The 22,245-nt window shown below is 42.4% G+C and overlaps 1 protein-coding gene across 2 annotated transcripts in view; it reads right to left on the bottom strand.

Moving 5' to 3' along the window:
* Nucleotides 1-1,236: 1,236 nt before the first annotated feature.
* The window catches only part of TRIM36 (tripartite motif containing 36), a 39,649-nt gene continuing 18,640 nt past the window's right edge, over nt 1,237-22,245 (bottom strand). The window contains exons 6-11 of one of the 2 annotated variants that reach the window (XM_032425223.1): nt 20,503-20,598; nt 17,355-17,608; nt 16,998-17,122; nt 10,067-10,357; nt 7,036-7,333; nt 1,237-4,801 (exon numbers count right to left, since the gene is read on the bottom strand). In XM_032425223.1, the coding sequence (XP_032281114.1) occupies nt 4,447-4,801; nt 7,036-7,333; nt 10,067-10,357; nt 16,998-17,122; nt 17,355-17,608; nt 20,503-20,598 (1,419 nt within the window). In that variant the 3' untranslated portion in view covers nt 1,237-4,446. The remainder of the gene's footprint in view (nt 4,802-7,035; nt 7,334-10,066; nt 10,358-16,997; nt 17,123-17,354; nt 17,609-20,502; nt 20,599-22,245) is intronic. The other variant, XM_032425224.1, reaches the window with a different exon arrangement.

The following is a 22,245-nucleotide window of genomic DNA, read 5'->3' as shown; positions in this document are numbered from 1 at the left end:
CAATTTAAAGGAGTTAAGGACTCCTGGGTGGCTCAGTCGGTTAAGCGTCTGCCTTCAGCTCAGGTCATGATCTCAGGGTCCTGGGATCGAGTCCCACGTTGGGCTCCCTGCTCAGCGGGGAGCCTGCTTCTCCCTCTCCCTCTGCTTGTTATCCCTGCTTGTGCTCTATCAAATAAATAAAATCTTTAAAAAAAAATTTAAAGAGGAGTTAGGGTTCTTGCTGAGAAAAGATCAAGGTGAAGGATTGTGTGGTGACCTGGAGCAGCAGGAATTTGCAAAAGTCTCACGCTTTTTTTTGTAATTGAGAAAAAGTGACGGTGCAAGGGCTTGAGATAGACATTATTAATGCTCCCCCGGATCTGGTGGTCTTCCGCCTGGGCACTTGGAGAAAACCAGAGAAGTTTCTCACTGCCATGCCTGCCAGTTTTAGCACCACGCGATTAGTTCGAGCTAATGAAACATGAATGCAAATGATGTGCTGGGGCTTTAGTAGCTGTTGGGGACTTTCCAGCCTCTTTTTCTAGAAACTATGTAAACTTGCAACATTAGAAACCCCGTGCTAAGATGGCATCGCAAAGCGTAGGGAGCCTGACCCTCGCATCAACCGCGGAGGAAAGCCAGGGCTGGGCTACAAGAGATTTTGAGAGCCAAAAATCCATATGTTAAGTCCAGAGGTCTCAGGGTTTCTTAGGAGAATTTAGTTATGCAACTAATACACGGCTGAAGGAAGGAGACCAGACAGGAAGCTATTACAGTGATCAGGTGAGAATGTTGGCAGTACCGGAGAGGTGGGGCGAAGTGGACTCTGGATGGTCCCAAGGTTGAGCCAAGGGACTGTTGGAAGGTTAGTGTAGGGGACAGCGAACCCCCCTCCCCAAACCCTGGCTCCCACTTCCCAGGCCCCTCCCAGCTCTCCTGCCCGGCCTGGCCCACCACCACTACTCATCCCTTTCAGAGAAGACAGGAGGTGGAGCTTCTGAAGAAAACTGGAGAAGTGACTCAGGGACAGTTAAGGACACAGGAGATCTCCCAGGTAATGGTTTTCTAAGTCTTCATTTTTGTGTTTTATTATTTCAGGACATCATAAATACCCTTATTTAAGCAGTTGGCACAATGGCCAATAGCCTTTTCCCCCTCAAGTACACCAAGCTCCTTCCCAATTGCACCAACTGTTCTCCATTTAAGCCACCCCCCCAGACCCCCCCAGCAGATGCCTGCTTCCCCATCTCCACCCCAGGAAGATGATCCCCGCTGTCCGCATCTGGAGAGAGCCCTTGCTGGGTGGCCGCCCATAGGGTTTAGTCAATAGGCAGCACCAACAGATCCAGTGAAGAGTATTTCTGACTCCGTGTCCTGGTGCCCCATCTCAGGGGTTAGCTGCCTCTCACGGTGAACCCGACTCCCACTAAGCAACCCTTTCTTAATGTCTCTCTCCCCCCAACATCTTGGAACACGATTTCCCCTTGCTGTCCCTGCTCCAGAGGCAGTAATTGCTTCGGGTGGTGGCTCGTCCTCCCAGGGTCTCACCATCCATCACTCGTTTCTTCAGGGTGGCTCATGTCTCAGTAACCCTTTCATCAGTGTTTCAACGGAACCCTCTAGGGTGAAGGCTACTTCCTGCCAGCACGCTCACCAGTTCGTGATCTCAAAGCCTTCTTGAGCTCCTTGTTCTCTCCACCCAGCATGCACTTCCCTTGGCTCTTTGTACGGCCAGCTGCTTCGTGGTGAGCTGTCAAACTTCTAGTGCCTCCTCAGAGGGGTGTCCCTGACCGCCGCCAAGTCTAACAGAGCCCCCTCCTCAAACACTCTCCAGCACTTTCCATTTCCTCAAAAGGAAGCTCCTAAGAGCAGGAACCTGGCTGGGCGGTCTTGGTCACCTTACACCCAGTACAACAGCTCAATGTCTCAGAAACAGCGGAGTTAAAAACGTTCTGTAAATAAATGAACTGGGTTCCCAATCAAAAACGTAACTAAATTCCTTCAGGTTTATTTGTCGAAGCAAGAGAGTCCTAAGAATCAATTCTCAGGATGTTAATCGCCATTAACAAGACAGTAAACATCCTCTAAAGTGAATGCACACCTTCTGGTCGAACGTAATTTCTTACGCAGATTCTTGCCTTTAATGCTTGGTTCTCTGCTTTCTGTAGGAAGGCCAGGACTGATGATGTTCCCACGTGGGACACACTCCCAGGGTCTAATCAGACGACGACCCAGAGTGTATTCAATGCCTCAGAGATAGCTCTGAGTCCTACTACTTTCCCGAAAGCAACTGCGAATATGAGAATTAAGTTATTACACAGTATCACGGGGATAGCCTGGAATTGATTTTTTTTTTTTTTTAATGAAGACCCATCAAGCATGAGTAACAATTCATTGTGACACACAACTCCTAGAGCCTGATGGCCCAAGAATATGAATGTGAACTAAAGAACAGTCTTCTGATCAAAATCTGATTATGGAGCAGAAAAGGAATAGGAGACAATCTGATCAATTAGCTGAGGTAAACTAGTTTCATGTTAAGCTTTTCTAATGATCACTTCGACAAGAATTAGAGCTAGTTAAGTACATGCCCAAAACAACTTCATGTAAAACCTTAGCTCTGAGTCAATATATTCAGCTGAACATCTCTTATCAACAATTTGTCTCCATTTTCCACATAAATACAGAGAATTCCCAGGATGCAGTTCAATAATTACACTTATTTCAATTTTTATTAAAAACGAAAGAAATCCAGAACGATTTCTATACAACTATACGAGGTTTTACGCGCCTTCCCTATTCCTGTTAAAGCTTTGTGTTTAAAATGTCTACAGGATATGTGCTTACACAGGCTTGAGACTCAAACCTTACCACACAGGTGACGTGAGCAGCCTTCATGCACAATGGTCCACGGAACACTGCAGATGTGTTTAGTTCAGCCTATGTCGTAAAGTGCTATTCATCGGTGGGAAAGTAACAAAGTCTACTCAACACTGAATTTCGCCACAGTATCTCCTACTTGGGTTGGGGATAAAAAAGCTAATTTGATGCCACCAGCCTGAAGAACAGACTTCCACTTAGAAATATATATTAAAAACAAACAAACAAGGAAACCAGATAAGGCCTAAGGTTTTGGTTGGTCTATCAAAATAGGTCAAAAGCCTTTCAAAATCATGAGTGCTACAATGTATAGCAGTCTAGCTTCTGAACATTTTAACTTCTAAAAAATAAGCAGTTTAAATAAAAAACATCTAAGTAAAAGGCACCTTTCAAAAATGAATGTAAAATTTCAACTAAAATATTAATTCTGCAAATCAAAAGAACTTTTAAAAGGGTACACACAGTCACTATGATTTTCGTTATTATTCCTAACAACTAAATTTGTCTTTTACTTACCTTTACAAATGCTTATTACCAAACAATGGGCCATAGAAAATAACATCCAACTGACCAGTTACTCCATATTTTAGAATAATTTAATGACATTAAAAATAAATCATGAACTTTCCAAACATGTAAACATAAGCCAGGACAATCTGATATATAGTATCAGTGCCAAAAAATGAAAATCATAAAATCATAGGACACGATAAGAGAGGAAAAGAACAAATATGCCAAATATCAGTGAATCGTCACTAATATTTGTGAAAAATAAATTATTTGCTATAAGCTCAGATACTTTCATAGAGTAAGAAAAATTGAAGACAAATTTTACATGAAAAGTTTCGTGTGTTAGCCAAGAACTCTGTGTTCCCTGCAAAAAAACAAAAACAAAACCAAAAAACGATGTTTAACTACACATGCAGATGTGGACATTACAGCTAAAGGAACTCTTCAAAATATCCTTAAAAATACAATTTGTAGTCTTAAAAGAAAACAAAAAGCAGTATTCATTTTCCAGGGAATATACTCTGAATATCCATTATACACCTCAAAATACATAATTTTCCATTTAAATATACTACCATTTCTATGGCCTTTTTACCTATCCATACTTTTGTTTTCCTATGAAAAACATGCGAGACACAAGGCTAAGTACGAATTCCCACCCATAAGGCATCTAAAAAATCTCTTAAGACAAACATGATACAAAATGAAAAACCAAACACAAAAGAAACATAATAAATACTTTTGTATCCCCCCCCAAAAAGAAATATAAGTATCAGCAACAGGGCTGACATAAATAAATTAGATTTCCTGTTCGTAAAAAAAGAAACACAATCCAGTTACAGAGTTAACCATTTGAGAGTTAACCAGGAGAGAGGGTCTCTACTCTCCCCTGGCTTGTGCAAGTCAGGACGACCATACGGACGAGGCAGGATTGTTTAGGTTTTCCGATTTAAGAAGAAACACACACAAAAACAAGTGTGGCCACGGACTACTTAGATGATATGTAATTAGTTACGAAGGTTAACACCAAGGCATTATTCCGCTTCCCTTTTCCACCTTAAGTCACTGATGCTTAAACTACATGTGCTCTTGGTATTCTAGGTATTTTGCCGAGATGGGTTCCTCAAGCTGAATTCCTCCACCGCCCGTTAATGCAAATGCTGGGTACATGGTGTGCGAACAGTCCACCTGGCGCTCGTAAAGACATTTCATGTGATCCATGTCAAAGAAAGCCACTCTGCCTTTATCACAGTCAAGGAAAACCCCTATGCTTGTGGGCATGGGGAGAACTCTGTTCTCAGGTTCGTTGGCAGAAGTGGCGGACTTGGGGATGAAGAACTTCTTCATGCCTATGGTGACCAATGTGAACGGCTGTGAGGAATCAAAGCACGTATCTTCGCTTCCACTGTCATGGCCGCTGTCTTGCTCGTATCTAGAACACAACACACGACAGTCTGAGCTGGGTCGCCAGCCACAGGCCTTCGGCTGGCCTCAAAACGTTGTCACAAGATGCTATACATTGCTTTAAAATTAAACCATACATCAAAAACTTTCTATTAAAACAAAGATCAATTAAAAACATGACGACTACACACTGCCATTTAGAATGGTACCAGAGACTCAGCCCCAAATTCTGTGTCACGAAATATCATAAAACATCTATATATACATGCAGATGAGAAAAATAATAAAAACCTGTAAAATAACTCAGGACTTTGGCCTATCAAAACTGAAGTGGGGGAGGGGTGCCTAGCTGGCTCAGACTCTTGGTTTCGGGCTCATGAGTTCGAGCCCCACATTGGGTGTAGAGATTACTTAAATAATAAAGTGGGGGAAGAAAACTGAAGGGAACTGTCGTAGATTAAATATTCACAGCACAGGGGCGCCTGGGTGGCTCAGTCGTTAAGCGTCTGCCTTCGGCTCAGGTCATGATCCCAGGGTCCTGGGATCGAGCCCCACATCGGGCTCCCTGCTCCACAGGAAGCCTGCTTCTCCCTCTCCCACTCCCCCTGCTTGTGTTCCTGCTCTCGCTGTCTCTCTCTCTGTCAAATAAATAAATAAAATCTTTAAAAAAAAAAAAAATAAATATTCACAGCACATAATCATATGTAAAAAAATATATATAAAACCAAGACGTGTGCCCTAATGCAAGGAATTACCAAACTAAAGTAAAATACATGGGCACTGCAAAACAATGCAGGAGAAAAAGTCATGTTTCATGGTCCTAAGAACCCTCTTTCTGGATTGGGATTTCTACATGGATCTATGAGGTAAGCAAGCACGAAGGTTTTTTTTTCCCACAAGTATAAAACAGTAGCAGTTTATATACATTTTTGATACAAAGGTCCTTCCATTTTCTTCCTATGCATAATTCACTTTTTATATATTTGTGATTACATTACATGGACGCTTTTAATCGGGTTTTCTCACTTCTAATATTTTTTATGTTACAAGCTTTTTACACATTAATACGAATACTCTATCAATATTCTAGGTCTATGGTACTGTGTTTAACTGACCATGTCCCAATTACAATTTTCATCGTTTTGTCAATTTCTCACCCTTGTGCAAAAAGCTTTTCCTATTAACTCAGATTATTCATTTGGGATTCTGTTCACACAATGATGGGGTCAAAAATGATCTGTGTGGACTAGTAGACCTTATGCCATCTAATACAACGAAACCATACAATCTCGGTTCAATAATCGATCTCTTTTTCTTTTAAAGATTTTGTTTATTTGTCAGAGAGAGATACAGCGAGAGAGGGAACACAAGCAGGGGGAGTGGGAGAGGGAGAAGCAGGCTTCCTGTGGAGCAGGGAGCCCGATGTGGGACTCGATCCCAGGACCCTGGGATCATGACCTGAGCTGAAGGCAGACGCCCAAAGACTGAGCCACCCAGGCGCCCCAGGCAGATGCTTTTTAACTGACTGAGCCACCCAGGTACCCCAAGAATTCCAGTTTCTTAGGAGATCGATTATTGAGGGGCACTTAGGTGGCTCAGTGGGTTAGGCATCTGCCTTCGGCTCAGGTCACAATCCCAGAGTCCTGGGATCAAGCTTCACATCAGGCTCCGCTTCTCCCTCTCCCACTCCCCCTGCTTGCGTTCCCTCTCTCGCTGTGTATCTCTCTGTCAAATAAATAAATAAAATCTTAAAAAAAAAAAAAAAAAAGAAAGAAAGAAAGAAAGGAAGGAAGAAAGAAAGAATTCTTGGATGTGGAAACCTGTGTCCCATGACCCAATTTTGTAAAGTCCTTACAAGGGAGTTTAAAAAAATCATGTCTCGTAACAAAAGAACAACGTTGTATCAATTTGGAAGTATGGCAATTAGAAGCATTTCACCATACATGTGAGTAATGCTTATCATCACAGAAGTAAGGTGATGGATATGAAAACCTTTCAAAATTTTAAACTGCAAAGCACAGTCGAGAGGTATCCAAAACAGGCTTATTTCTTCATGGCACCAGAAATGAACTGCGAAGTCTCATTACTCACCATGGGACTACAAGACAACTGGACCCCTTTCCTTAGCCAAAGCCCCAGAGTCTAAGGAACGCACTCCATCTGTGTTAAGTAGACCCAAGGGGATTTCCGGGCTTGCCTTGCTCAACAAGGATGTTTACTTGTAAAAGGACTCTCGAGTTCTAGATCAGTAGAAGAACCTACCTTGGGCTAACGGCATCACGGGGAGAACGGAGCCATTCCTGTAGTTTATCACTGGAAGCTACTCCTGCTTTGACCAGGTATGAATACGGCTCCACACGGAAGGCCCAGAAGTGCTTCCCCTTGGTAATTCCAACATCTCCAATGATGTAGTCCAGGCTTGCGTAATGACCTACTTGGATGCGCTCCGCAGCGAGCAGGAGATTAAACCCAGCTCTGCTCTCTACGCGGTCTCTCTTCAAGTTCAGCAAGAGGTGTTCATTATTATAGCCACATTTTTCATCAAAGAGGAAACTGAAAACTGCAAAGAGAGCTTGAAATTAGTCTGATGACTACGTGTTAGCATTTCTGTAATTGGCGGTTAAATCCGATCGGGTTTTGAACCAGAAATGACCGAAATGACCCGTGAAGAGGAATGGTTCACACTACCCTCGATAAACTGGGACAAACCAACTCCCTGATGGGGAAATCACTTCCAGGAAATTCTCTACACCAGAACATCTTGAGAAAAAAGGCAGAAGGAAGCATTTTAAGTGGATGAGAAAACCTATGAGTGGGGTTCCTTGCAACAGATAGAGCAGATCTCTTCTAAACGTTTTCACACTACCGGATCTGTCCCTGTTCTCCTTAAAGTAAGGGACTGTACATTTTCATAATTACCTGTACATTTTCCTCAACATGTATTCCACATTTTATAAATGTGTAAAATATTAGCAATTTTAGTAGGGGCTCTTCCTTATCCATCAGTATGGCAGACATGAGACACAGTGCATGATGTTTAAAAAAAAAAAAAGGAAACGTTTTGGCTTTAGAGAGATGAGAGTTTTAATCCCTGCTCAAGGATTTAAATGGAGTTTAACTGAACCTTTAATTTCCTCAACTACAGGATGGACATAATGCCACTCTCCTAAGTCTCTATCAACTCAAATACATGAGCATTGGCTGTTAGCCCCAAAGTGGAAACAATTCAAATGTCCATCAACACATGAATGGATACAGAAAATGTGGTCTATCCATACAGTGGAATAGTATTCAGCCTAAAAAAAGCAAGGCAATTCTGGTACATGCTACAACAAGGATGAAGCCCCAAATACGCCAGGCACGGAAGGATTAGACCAATCCCCTTCTATGAGGTACAGGCAATTCACAAAGGCAGAAAGTAGAAAAGAGGTTCCCAGGCTCTGTGGGAAGGAGGAATGGGAGTTCGTGTTTAATGGGCACAGAATTTCATGTGGAAAAAACAAAGATGTTCCAGAGATGTGAGTGGTGGTGGCCGCACAACAGTGTGGATGTACTTAATGTCACTGACCTGTACCCTTAAAAATGTTTAAAATGATCACTTTTTACTATATCATATACCACAATAAAAAAAAAAATGTCTAGTAGTAAGCTAAAGCCATTCTCCATTTATAGGCTGACCACTCTTCCTGGTAATGTCTACTATCCTGTTGTGATCATTCCTGCTTCCAGGGGATCTCAAAAGTCTCCCAGTTTGCAAAATATATTTGATGGGTCACCCCATTCACACAGCTTCTCTCAGAAAAAAGCAAGTCAATTTTGGGGGCGCCTGGCAGGCTCAGTCAGCGGAGCGAGCGACTCTTGATCTCGAGGTTGTGAGTTCAAGCCCCACATCGGGTGTTGAGATTACTTAAAAATAAAATCTTAAAAAAAAAAAAAAGACAACTTGGAACATGTCCTTGCTTCCTTCCCCGTCCACCACATCACCGAAAACTGCAGCTACTTCCAGGTTTCTTTTTAATTCCACTTTCAGTCAGAGAGACAAGAAAAGAAAGGGGAAACTACATAAATGGTAAAATATCACTTAACACTTACAAATCCATCCCCACACTCTCTGTTGGATTTTATTCAAATTCAAGAAGAACAATGCTAGCCAACCCTGATTTGTATTTGTATTCTAATTTTTTTTAAATTGGCCACAATGGGCCTGAAAGTAGTGGCGAGTACACTTCGGACAAAAGAGGAAGGAAAGACAATAGTGTACGAAATCCGGGCACATGAGCCACTGCAATCTGGTGGCGGCAGTGGGGTCTGGAAACCAACTGGAGGAAGCTCGAAGGCAGTGACCAACAGGCCAGAAGGTTTTCCTGCTAAGCACAAGGAGCACAAGTTTGGTTCTGAAACCGTGTTGTCCACAGAGACGCTGCAGGGAGCATCTAACCTGGTGATTCTCACTCTATAAAAATCTACAGGTGCTCTACTGTAAGGGGCAGCAGTAGTTTCTGCCTCGGAAGGTGGGCGAGGGGGCTGGGAAGGGGAGCTTTTGGGGGAGGGGGCAGCTACCATGTGGTTCTACTATACACCCTCCAACCCCGCCTGCCGGGAATCACTGAGTTAGAAAATCTGGACAAGTCAGAAGGAGGTTAATCAATGATATATTATAACAATAATTTTTTAAAAAAAAATCTACCTAGAACTATGTTGTAAAGCTTTTTTTTTTTTAGATTTTATTTATTTATTTGAGATAGAGATAGAGCGAAAGAGAGAGCAGGAGAGGAGGGGGAGAAGGTGGTTCCCGCTGAGCAGGGAGCCCGATGTGGGACTCGATCCCAGGACCCGGGGATCACGATCTGAGCTGAAGGCAGACGCCCAACGACTGAGCCACCCAGGCGCCCCAGGCAGACGCTTTTTAACTGACTGAGCCACCCAGGCACCCCTGTTACAGAGATTTCTATAAACTTATCAAAAACACAGAACTCTACTGTTTAAAACTTGTAAGGTAGCATCTATGCCATTTTAATCTCAAATTAATAGCCCTGCTCACTCAAATGTCATGTTTTTCTGTATCTGATGTCAGGCCAAACTCTAATCCCGTTCCCAGACTATCTGATGAAATTCATGTATTCAGTCTATTTCTAAATCCTAGCTGGGGATGGAGCCTATTTTCTAGAATTTTTTTTTTTTTTTAAACGAGAGCTGGTTTCAACGTGGATCTAGACAGAGATGCTGGCTAGGTTATTTTTTATCAAGGTCTCTTCCGACTCTAAGACTTTCTGAGTCCCAGTATTCACAATACCTGGAGCTGGAGGGGTATGGAGGATCAGCTCCCTGCTGCAAGGGCTGCAGACCGAACCCTTGTAGGCTCTGACTCGGAAAGCATAGTTACAATTGCTCTCCAGGTCTGAGATGACTCTGCTCGTGCCACACACTTCAATCTCGTTCCAAGACAGCATTTCTTCATCTCTGTTAATCTTCCGATATTCAAGAACATAGCTATCCGCTTTATCCTTCTCGGGATGGTACCAGTTGATCAGAGCATTGTTATACACTTTGCTCTGTTCCTCATTGATCTCTGGCACGTCTATGCCTGAAAGCATCAAGAAACAAAAGATGTTAAAATATCGGTCTTTCAGAACCTCTATGTTCCTCAATAAAAATGATGTACCGACGAGACTTCAATGATTTCTGTCCGGTCCAAGAATTTTCTAAGTCTGTAATGCTGTGTATAAGGAAAAGAGGAATTCCGGCAACGTACAACAACACGGACGGGCCTGTGGACACACAAGCTGAAATACGCCAGAGACCAGAGACATACGCTGACAACGCGATCCCACTTCTACGAGGAATCTCCAAGAGCCGAGTTCACAAAATCAGACACTGGAATGCTGGCTGCCGGGGCTGGGGGAGGGAGCAGTGGGCAGTTATTAATCAAGAGGCATGAAATATCAGTCAAGTAAAACGAAGAAGGAGATCTCAGTACAACATCACACTCAGAATCAGTGCTGCTGTGTTCCACACTTAGAATTTAAGAGAACAGATCTCGAGGTAAGTGCTCCTACCACAAAATTGAAAATGAAAAAGAATTAAGCATGGGCGCCTGGGTGGCTCAGTTGTTAAGCATCTGCCTTTGGCTCAGGTCATGATCTCAGGGTCCTGGGATCGAGTCCTGCTTCTCCCTCTGCCCCTCCCCCCTGCTTGTGCTCGCTGTCAAATAAATAAATAATTTTTTTTTTTTAAGATTTTATTTATTTATTTGACAGAGAGAGACACAGCAAGAGAGGGAACGCAAGCAGGGGGAGTGGGAGAGGGAGAAGCGGGCTTCCCGCTGAGCAGGGAGCCCGATGCGGGGCCCGATCCCAGGACCCTGAGATCATGACCTGAGCCGAAGGCAGACGCTTAACGACTGAGCCACTCAGGCGCCCATAAATAAAAAATCTTAAAAAAAAAAAAAAGAAAAGAAAAGAAAAAAGAAAAAGAATAAGCAATAAAGATTTTTTTTTTTAAGATTTTATTTATTTATTTACTTGAGAGAAAGAGAGACAGAGAAACAGCATGAGAGGGGAGAGGGTCAGAGGGAGAAGCAGGCTCCCCGCCGAGCAGGGAGCCCGATGCGGGGCTCGATCCCAGGACCCTGGGATCATGACCTGAGCCGAAGGCAGACGCTTAACTACTGAGCCACCCAGGCGCCCCTGGATTTTGTTTTTTAACAAATGATACACTGTCCTTAGCAATGTTGGAGAATTCAAATAAGGTCTCTGATACGCAGTTAGCCTAGTTTCTGGAACACAGCAGTCAATACACGGCCAACTTCTGAAATGATCGACCTTTATCGAGGCAAGTCTTTTAAGCTGTGGGCACATTTTGCAACTAACACATTCTAGTATCCTCGGGGACCACGGGTCAGGATCAAGCAAATTCTATTCACATTCCGAAAGACACATGCTGAGAATTGGCTGATTTCCTTAAAGAGCTGAAGAGTCCGAGAACCTCTGCGTTCTTTTGGAAGCCTCAACATTTACACCATACGACACAGAACGTGGGGAGTTTCAATTAAATGTTTGCCTAATGCCCAAGCTTTCAAAACTGCAGTAAAAGAAAACTTGGCCCTTACCTGTAAATCTCAGGAGGCCTACCTTGGAGCACGGCTCCCATTCCAGTCGAGCCGGCTCCATTTTCACCGCAAACCAATTCTGCTCTGGTACCTCCGATCCCAGGTCCCTTAGGCATCTGAAAGCCCAGCTAAAGCCTACGCGGTGAGCCGGGGATCAGCCGCCTTGGCCTCAGCTGGAGCTGGTTAGCCATGCAGGCGCTCCAGTCCCCGCTCAGCCCTGCTCAATTAAAACCTGCATGTTAACCAGGTCCCCAGGTGAGCCGCACGCCTTTAACACGTGCTGTGGCTTCTTAATTAGCCAGTCCGTCCCTGCTCCTGGAGCAGCCCGAGAAATCCACGCTGAACTAAGTTTCCCTGCGAAGCTGATGCTTGACTCGGACTAACACGGACTACCTGAAATCTTTTCCTCTGCGTGTTATGAGCGCCGGCTCCTTGTTACGTGATAACAAAGAAAGACACCTGGGCCCTATGATCTTGGTCTCTCAGCATCTAGAGTTAATTTTTATCTGTCTGAATTCTACCTCAAGTGATTCATGTACCTCTTCCAGTTTGGCTTTGGACATTAGAGGCAAGTAATAGCAGGTGAACATACTATTTATGATTCCCCCGGTACAATCGTGTATTTGAAGATATTCTGATCATTCCTAAAAGATATCTATGGCGTGAAAAGACCATTTTTGGGGAATGCTGTTGAAAAGCAGCGTTGTGAGGGATGCCTGGGTGGCTCGGTCAGTTGAGCGTCTGCCTTCCGCTCGGGTCATGATCCCAGGATCCTCCTGGTGGGGCTCCCTGCTCAGTGGGGAGTCTGCTTCTCCCTCTCCCACTCCCCCTGCTTGTGCTCTCTCTCTCTCTCTCTCTCTCAAATAAATAAAATTTTAAAAATAAATAAAAAATACAATCACACAGATATTAAATGACAAAACTCACGTGAATCCAAAGCAAAAATCCACACCAACCACTACTTTGGACACGAGTTCCATAGAATCACACAGGCAGTCAATGCTGTGAGAATTCCTGCTGCCAAATATAAAACAAGTATCTAACTTTGCCTAACAAGGCAGCACACCAACTTTCCTCCAAACCTATCAACTCCCACTAGATCACTGCTTCGACTCGTACTACAATGTACGGACGTCTACAGCATTTTACAAATGTCTTTAGGCTTCCTCACCACCCAACAATGTGAAGGCATATTAGGTACATTTAAGAAGGAATTCCAATGTCACACGTGAGGGGCACCTGGCAGGCTCAGTCGAAAGAGCGTGCGACTCTTGATCTCAGGGTTCGGAGTTCAAGCCCCACCTTGGGGGGAGGGATTACTCAAAAAAAAAAAGGTTTTGTTTTTTTTTTAAATGTCACATGTTAAAGTTATGAGCAGAACTGGCAACTCAACAAATTTTACCAGGAAAATCATTTCTGGGCTACAGATACTTATTGTCAGATGTGCTTTGCCTGAAAGTGGAGAGATCAGTTAGGGCAAAAAGAATCAAAATGGGGAAACAAATTAAGGAGTGACAAAGTACCTTAAAACTCTCAAACTTCATCACATATTGAATCCACTCACCTCACCACATACAATAAAAGTTCAATTTATAAGTGATCTTCCAAGACCACGTCTTCAGCCAAGCACAAGGTACACATTATAACTCCATCATGAAAAAAAAACACAAAAACTTGTTTTGCTTAAGAGTCAAGGTGTTATACTACTGGGTATTTACCCCAAAGATACAAAAGTAGGGACCCGAAAGGCTACGTGCACCCCGATGTTTATAGCAGCAATGTCCACAATAGCCAAACTGTGGAAAGAGCCAAGATGTCCATCAACAGATGAATGGATAAAGAAGATGTGGTATATATATACAATGGAATATTATGCAGCCATCAAAAGGAATAAGATCTTGCCATTTTGCAACGACGTGGATGGAACTGGAGGGTATTATGCTGAGCGAAATAAGTCAAACAGAGAAAGACATGTATCATATGACCTCACTGATATGAGGAATTCTTAATCTCAGGAAACAAACTGAGGGTTGCTGGAGTGGGGGGTGGGGTGGGAGGGATGGGGTGACTGGGTGATGGACACTGGGGAGGGTATGTGTTCTGGTAAGCACTGTGAATTGTGCAAGACTGTTGAATCTCAGATCTGGACCTCTGAAACAAATAATGCAATATATGTTAAGAAAGAAAAAAAGAAGAAGAAGAATGTAGCAGGAGGGGAAGAATGAAGGGGGGGAAATCGGAGGGGTAGATTAACCATGAGAGACGATGGACTCTGAAAAACAAACTGAGGGTTCTAGAGGGGAGGGGGTTGGGAGGATGGGTTAGCCTGGTGATGGGTATTGAGGAGGGCACGTTCTGCATGGAGCACTGGGTGTTATGCACAATGAATCATGGAACACTATATCTAAAACTAATGATGTAATGTATGGGGATTAACATAACAATAAAAAAATTAAAAAAAAAAAAGAGTCAAGGTGTTATAAAATGAAGATCTGAAAATATGATACATAGTATTTTTTGTAAGAGAATCAGAAACTACATAAAAGACACTTTAAGTAACTCAAAGATAATCACTACAATAATTTTGTACAGATCCTGCCAGTATTTTTCTCCCACTGGCATTTCACTCCACGGCTGTATCAACATTTAACAATTTTCAGAAACGGGTTTCCAGTTTTTCATAAAAACTATGATACAAAAGTATCACAGCTTAACCTTTGTGCATATGCAGAATCCCTTCCATAGAAGAAATTCCAGTAAGCTTAAGTGCTTAGGATAAGCTATAAAAGTCACACACGCACATAACACACATTTACATCAAATCAGAGAAGTAGATGAAGTGAACATAAAAGTCCCCCTCTTGGCCTCCCCCAGATATATATAAGCAACGTAGACGCATGTCTGTGTATGGTCCGTTCATGCAACCGAATGTTACACAGCCGTATGAGATCTGGAAAGTCATTCAAAATACATTTTGGGGGGCAAAATTACATGAGTAGTACATACTCCACCCCATACCCGTTTCTTTTCTTTTTTTGAAACATAGCTTACTAAAAAAATGTGCATGCAGGAAACAATGAGACCATCCATCAGTCAGAAGCTGGGTAACAACCTTCCATGGTCACCCATCCTCTACACTTGGTTCTTTGTTAGGTCCAATCCAAGATTACCAACCTTCAACATCATCTTTCCAAGGACTGTTTTGGGACCCCCAGGGATGAGAGGACCTTGTTCTCCTAAGTAAACTAGCATGTATATGAAAAACAATTCAAGTATACGTTTTGGAAAAAGGGAGACTATAGTACCTGAAGTAGAATTAGCATTTGAAAGAGTAACAAATACATATTTGGAAAAAGAAGATCGTTATAATAAAATAAGCACACATTCAGGTGCCTGGGTGGCTCAGTCAGTTAAGTGTCCGACTCTTGATTTAGGCTCAGGTCATGATCTCAGGGATTGAGCCCTGGGATTGAGCCCCACGTCACGCTCTACACGAAGCGAAAAGTCTGCTTGAGGACTCTTTCCCTCTCTCCCTCTCCCCCTTCCCCCCAACTCGCGTGCACTCTCTCACTCTAAAAATAAATAAATAAATAAACGCTCTAAAAATAAATAAATAAATAAATCTTTTTTAAAAAAAAAGATAAGCACATATCTGAAAGGAGATTCAGATACAGATTTGAAAGAAAGCAGGTCGTGGTAATAATCCTTCAGAGTTTTTAACTTTAATTTTTTTTCTTGTTTTTAGGTAGGCTCCAGGCCCAATGTGAGACTTGAACTCACAACTCTGAGGTCAAGACCTAAGATCGAGTCGGATGCTGTACTAAGCCACCCACCCAGGAACCCCTAGAATTTGTAACTTCAAACAAGACAAATTTCCTCCAGATGAGTACAAATCCACACATACATCCTTATACAGTCATCAATCCATAAGTATTCCATTCTAAGGATTGAACTGTTCACCAGCACTAGAAGAGAAACCAGGGGTGGGGGGGCGGGGGGGGGATACGAACCAGGCAAGAAGGGAAAAAGGAAAGGAAGACCTCCGCAATGGGGAACAGCAAAACACAATCGTAAGCGCGTGTTATGGCCCCAAAATTCGCATGCTGAAGTTCTAACCCCCGGTACCTCAGATTGTGACTTTATTTGGAGAAAGAGTCTTTATAGAGGTAATTAAGTTAAAATGAAGTCATTAAGATGGGAACTAATCCACCATGACTAGCATGACTGGTGTCCTTATAAGTAGAAATTTAGACAGACATGTAGATGGAAGGCCACGTGAAGACACTGGAAGGCCGCCATCTGCAAGCCAAGGAGAACAGCCTCAGAAGAAACCAATCCTGCCAACACCTTGATCTCAGACTTTGAGCCTCCAGAACTGGAAGAAAATACATTTCTGTTGTTCAAGGCAGGCAGTCTGTGGTATTTTGTTTCGGCAGCCCTCACAAACTAATTAATACAGCCAGGTAAACACTTAAAACCTCTTGGAGTCAGTTTTAGCCTGGAGACATCATTTCTAGGTTTCTGCCCTAGAGAAACCCACATACGTGTGCACAAGTGAACACTGACGAAGGTGTTCAACACAGCAATGGAGAAAAAAACAGAAACAAATTGTCTCTTGGTAGGGAAATGGTTTATATAATGAAATACTATACACAGCTAAAATATAGCTTTCAACCAGAACTTTGTGAGTAACAAGTATCTTAAACTTCATTTTCTTGAAAAACAATTCACAGAAAGGATACATATGCAATGTGATGCCATTTATTCAATGTGTTTTTTTAAAAATTTTATTGATTTATTAGAGAGAGTGAGCGTGCACGCACGCATCAGGAGAGGGAGGGGCAGAGGCAGAGGGAGAAGCAGGCTCCCCGCCGAGTGAGGAGCCCGATGCGGGGCTCGATCCCAGGACCCCGGGAACATGACCTGAGCCGAAGGCAGATGCTTAACGACTGAGCCACCCATACAATGTTTAAAAACCACACAAACCAACAGAATATATACTCTTTTGCAGAAAAACATGGTTTTTCATACTGTCAAACCGAAGAGTGCATTTTTCCCATGTAATGTGAATTCCGACTACAAGAGTAAGAAGCTTTTGCCCGTCACTGAAACTTACCACTAGAGAAAAAGGACAATTCTCCAAGCAGTTCTGTTTGTTTAGATGTATTAACAACATAGTCTTCAAAAGAAGTCTGAGCCGCGGGTCTAAAGCTCTTCAAAGATTCCGTAGCTTTCTGTATTCTGCAGACAGACAGAGTTTATATAAAAACAACTCCGTAAAAGGCCCATCAGACTAAACAACTGCAATGTGATTAAAAAAACCAAAAAAACACCACGTCGCTCAAGGTTCCAGTTAAGAGTGCAGCAAGGGGGTCTCTGCAGAGCACTGCATTAGGAACCCCGAGAGCTCAAGGTGAAACAGAGCGGCACTGAAGGTCGCTGCCAAGGAGATTCTAAATTCAAAGCAACGTACCTGAGGTGGAGCTGTTTCGCTGTCTGTACGAAACAGGACTGATCCGTCTCCTTAAGCACTTCTTGGGCATATCCCACCAGCCCGTTGTTCTCTAGAAGCCCCTGATATTCCTCCACTTGAGTCTGAAATTTGTCTAGTCTTAGCTTCTTAGAAGCATCAATCGCTTTCAAAACAGATGATTTCCTCTCTTCTAGGATTTCAAAGAGCTTCTCAAAATGTGTGATTGCTTCTTCTTTTGCTCTCTCTCCATTACACTATTATAAAACGAGTGAAAGTGTTACCTCATCTGCTAAATCCAAATGTCTTTTCTCAAAATAACCAAAATTTAATTTTGTCCGACTCTGACATTTTCAGAACAATAATCTGGCATCGAGTACACTTAGCGAGGAATGATCGCCAACTCTTAGACATACTTTGTGATCGTAAGATACTGTATTCTCCTTAAACTCTCATCTCCAGAGTTCAGCAGTAAATAATCCCATAAGGAAACAACCTTCAACGTGGATGCAAAGGCATCTGAGGCAGAAATTAACTGATTTAACCGAAGACACTGTACAATACAATTCTGGAGTTTCTAATTTGGGCAACTTTTGACCCTTTCTACCGTCTTCCAATTTTTTTAAGAAAACTTAAATCGCAGCATGAAACTCAGGAAGATGACATCCTTTACTAAGATCCAAAACTGTAACTCTTCTCTTCAAATTAATATAACTTAATTAGAATTAAATCCTGTGTGACTTTAGGCAAATTATGTAACTTCTGTATGTCTTTGAGTTTTTCTCTTCTGAAAGCTGGGGATAAGAGAAACCATTTGGGTTTTTTTTTTTTAACGGTTTTTTTTTTTTGTTGTTATTTATTTATTTGACAGAGAGAGAGAGAGAGAGACAGAGCACAAGCAGGGGGAGCGGCAGAGGGATAAGCAGGCTCCCCGCCGAGCAAGGAGCTCCATGACCTGAGCTGAGGGCAGACGCTTAACCGACTGAGCCACCCAGGTGTCGATTTGGGTTTTTTTGAAGATTGAAAAATATTATGTATATAAAATGCCCACAACAACGGCACATACTCTGTCTGTACACAGAATTATTATACTCACTGCACACACAGCTCTTCCTCTACTTGGTCCTAAAATGATCCTGTCTGTAGTGCTTACAAAACATTCTGAATGTCCATAAAATCAGGGACCAACTTGACTTTGAAAATAAGACCAGCAGAGCACACATACGCAATCATCATTACAGACCCATAAGCAACAGCCAACAGAAAAAAAAATGTCTTCAAACACATTCTTAAAAGCTGACAACATATGGAAGAAGTGCATTGTGCACTTCCCAATGGCTTCTGGCCAACATTTCTGATGAAAGGAAATTTTTTCCAGATTCCTTTCTCTGTTTCCTAAACCCAACAGGCAAAAATTTTTATAAAGGGTGGGCAGGAGGGAAGGAAGAAAGGGGGACTGAGGGTGGTGACATTTCGGTAGTATTTCAGTGATAAAAATCGCAACCTTAAATTCAAAAGATCATTCCACATAGGTAAAAAGGGTTTTGTTTTTTTTTTTCCCCAGCTAACTGTAATTACAGAAAAAAAAAAACAGTGTCACAGTCCTCACTGAGGAAAAGTCAAGAATGCAGACAAATTCTCCAGTGTAGGAGATTCTTGCTAATAAGCTCACAAATGCAGCTTTGGTCAAAGGGACACAGAGAAGCTAAGTAATTTCTCCAGGATCCCAAGGACTCAGTGTCTGCATGAACACTTGATGTGAATCAACAACTCAGCAATGGTGCTGGAGCTCCCTTATTTCAGAAGTCAGGGCAGCATGACTGAGGACCAGGAGTGAAACAAACCTAAAATGACCCAAGATACGATCTCTGGAGCAAACTCCTCCATGTAGGTGATCACCTGCCAAGAGGGCTGGGGGATGATCCAGCACTGAGAGAGTGGGTCATCAGACAAAAAGGAGAAAAACAAAATCCCGCTTTTCAAGTACATGGAAGAACAATTTACTAGGGTGGTAAATGCAATTAGTGAGTATCAGAAAAAGAGTATTAAAAACAAAAGCAGTGCTGGTTATCTGGTGCTAATTTGCATAATGTCTCAATTTTTTTTTACCCATTTTGGAAAATGAAATTTCAAGAAATTAACAGTCTCATACTAGCCAGGGTATTTTTCTATTTCATCATAACTTCTAAAAGTGATCAGGAATAATGGCTCTTCAATTTATTTCAACTAGAGAAGAGAAACACATCCAAATCAATGAAGAATATTTGGAATTTTAAAACAACCCAGTCCTATCCTCTTCTATCGTATTTTTTAAATGCTATCGATTTTCTCCATTTTTTTATTGAAGTATAATATACACACAGAAAAATATATATGAGTGTGGAGACAGACGAATCTTTGCAAATACACCCATGTAACCCTCATCCAGATTAAGCAAAGGAACATTACCCAGACCCCAGACGTCAATCTTTCCAGACACCCATCCTTCCCCTCCCCCACCTTTCAACAATGCCTCTCCTGAGTTCTAACAGTTTCACCTTTGTTGGTACTTTTTATAAGGGGGTCACAGGGTTTGTACCCTTTTGCTCCAGCATCTTTCTTTCAATATTATTGCAAGATTTAGCTACACTGTTGCATCTAGTTGCAGCTATTCATGCTTAAGGCTGATTATATTCCACTGCTGAGGGATACTTGGGTAGTTTCCACTTTGTAGCTGTTTGATTGCAGCCATGAACATTCCAATGTATGTCTTTTGGTGAACATGTCTCAGGTATATACTTGGGAATAGCGCATTTTAAGTCAACATATAGTACATACTTCAAAAGCAATCTGTTAATTTCGTAAAATACAGATAATTGTTAAAAATTCCAAAATTTACTTTATGTTACTACTTCTGAGATCAAAACTGCCCACGTAAAGGGTCAGTCATTCTTTCCCCCTGTGTTTCAGTAGCATTTAATCACCACCTCTCTCGGGCACTGATCACACATTAGAACCTGTTTTTTATACTGGTTTTCCTAGTCCCGTAAAAGCAGGGGTGAAATCTAACACAACTTTGTACTCCCAACTCATTTACTACCTTCCAGATTTTATGAATGAATAAATTCTCTAGATGGAGAAATAAAAATACGTAAACCACTTTATCACTTACCTCTGTTTCTTTCATTAGCAAGTTTAGTTCAGAAATTTGACTCTTCACCTGGCTCTCCTTGCCAATAAGGTAATCAATATCCTTTGAAAGCTTTTCCTGTTAGAATATATCAGTAATACAAATAAGCAGAAGTTTAACAAAGGCTTTGCAGATCTATCTTCCTTCCTTCCTTCCTTCCTTCCTTCTGTCCTCTTATTATATTTTTACACACAATTCTTTAGCCTATGATGAACAGGCAGTAAAACCAACCCTAAGGATTCTCGTTATTAACCCAGGGTAAACAGTTACTGGCCTTGAGCACAGAGGCCCACGGATCTATGAGAGATGAGAAGCAGGCTGAATAAAAGAACAAGGCAGTGATGCTCAGATTAGTCAAAAAACCAGAATACATAAATAATACATTTTTGTTGTCTCTTCATTGTTCCCTGGTCTTCCTCCCCAGGTTTCTAAGTAAATAGAAAAACAGCAATTCAAATAGGATTGCCTTCCATCAGATTTTATCATTCATTCCCTCTCTCTCTCTCTCTCTCTCTCTCACACACACACACACACATACACACAAAGACCCAAAAAAGCAACAGAGACCCCTCCAAAATGACCTTCGCAGCCTAGCCAAGACTATTCATTAAATTACACATACATAATAATATAGATTTATAAAAACAGAGCTCATTAAGCTCCCAGAGCTTACTAAAGTATTTATAAAGTAGTTACTCTCTGCTTACCATAGAGATAACATCATAGGTTTTGGTGAGATCCCTAATTTAACCCAGAAAAAATAGTATGTATGACTGAAGTATATTAAAAACCAAACCAAAAACCCCTTGAAGCACCATGGGGTACAAAGTTATAAGAGACAAACGTATGCAGTCTAAATAAGAAGAACGTCATCCAGAAAACTCCACCCAAGCTGGAGCCGTGACAAGCGGATCTGAGCATTTCTCAATCACGGCTGCCCCGAATGAAAGGGTGGGTAAGAAAAGAAGAGGACCAGAGATCTAACTTCTGGAATTCAAGAAGTCAGTCTCCTGTCTTTATCGTTTTCCTCTTTGCTCACTTAGACCACGTAATAAGGTAAGAGAACGTATGTTGAAATTAATACGGCAGGCCTATGGCAGGACCCGTCTTTAATTCCTTGGAACACCCAGCAATCAGACACACTGAGTTTCCTTGATGGCTTGAAGGCTCACTGGAGGGACAGAAGAAGGACCCATGAGCTAGAGGAGTAAGATTTCTGAGGGCTAAGGACAGGGAGTCAAGGAGAGACATGAAATCTTGTGTCTTGATCCAATGTTTTACAGATGAGGAAACCAAAGCTCACTGAGTGCAAATATCACACAGTCAGTAGCTGAGCTGGAAGGTTCCTCACTGCTCAGCACACTGACCACGATTCCACAGGCTGACAGGTGCTTCCTCAGCACCAGGCTGCAAGGGAGAGGAGTTCCTCCCATACCGTCCCGGCAGGCCTGTGCTGGGACCACAGTGAGGGGTGCAGGTGGTCATACTCCTTTGTCGCTACAGCAGCGAAGGGAAGAAGGGGGCCATTTCGCCTGAAGTAGGACTTAGTGGTAGGACAGCTTACATTGGGAGTGCAAGACAGGCTGGAGAAGAAAGGATGGTCGAAAGTCAAAGAGCGCCAGGGTTCACTCGCAGGGAGCAGGAATGCTTAGCCAAAGTCTCCGGCCAACTACAGACTTTATCTCGAGTCCTCTCTGGCCCCTCAAAACGAGGCAGCCTGTGATA

The sequence above is a fragment of the Phoca vitulina genome, unplaced genomic scaffold, assembly GCF_004348235.1.
Source record: "Phoca vitulina isolate PV1807 unplaced genomic scaffold, GSC_HSeal_1.0 scaffold32, whole genome shotgun sequence".
Classification (NCBI taxonomy): domain Eukaryota; kingdom Metazoa; phylum Chordata; class Mammalia; order Carnivora; family Phocidae; genus Phoca; species Phoca vitulina.
The sequence above is the reverse complement of the archived record's forward strand: the minus strand, read 5'-3'. Positions and strand labels throughout refer to the sequence as shown.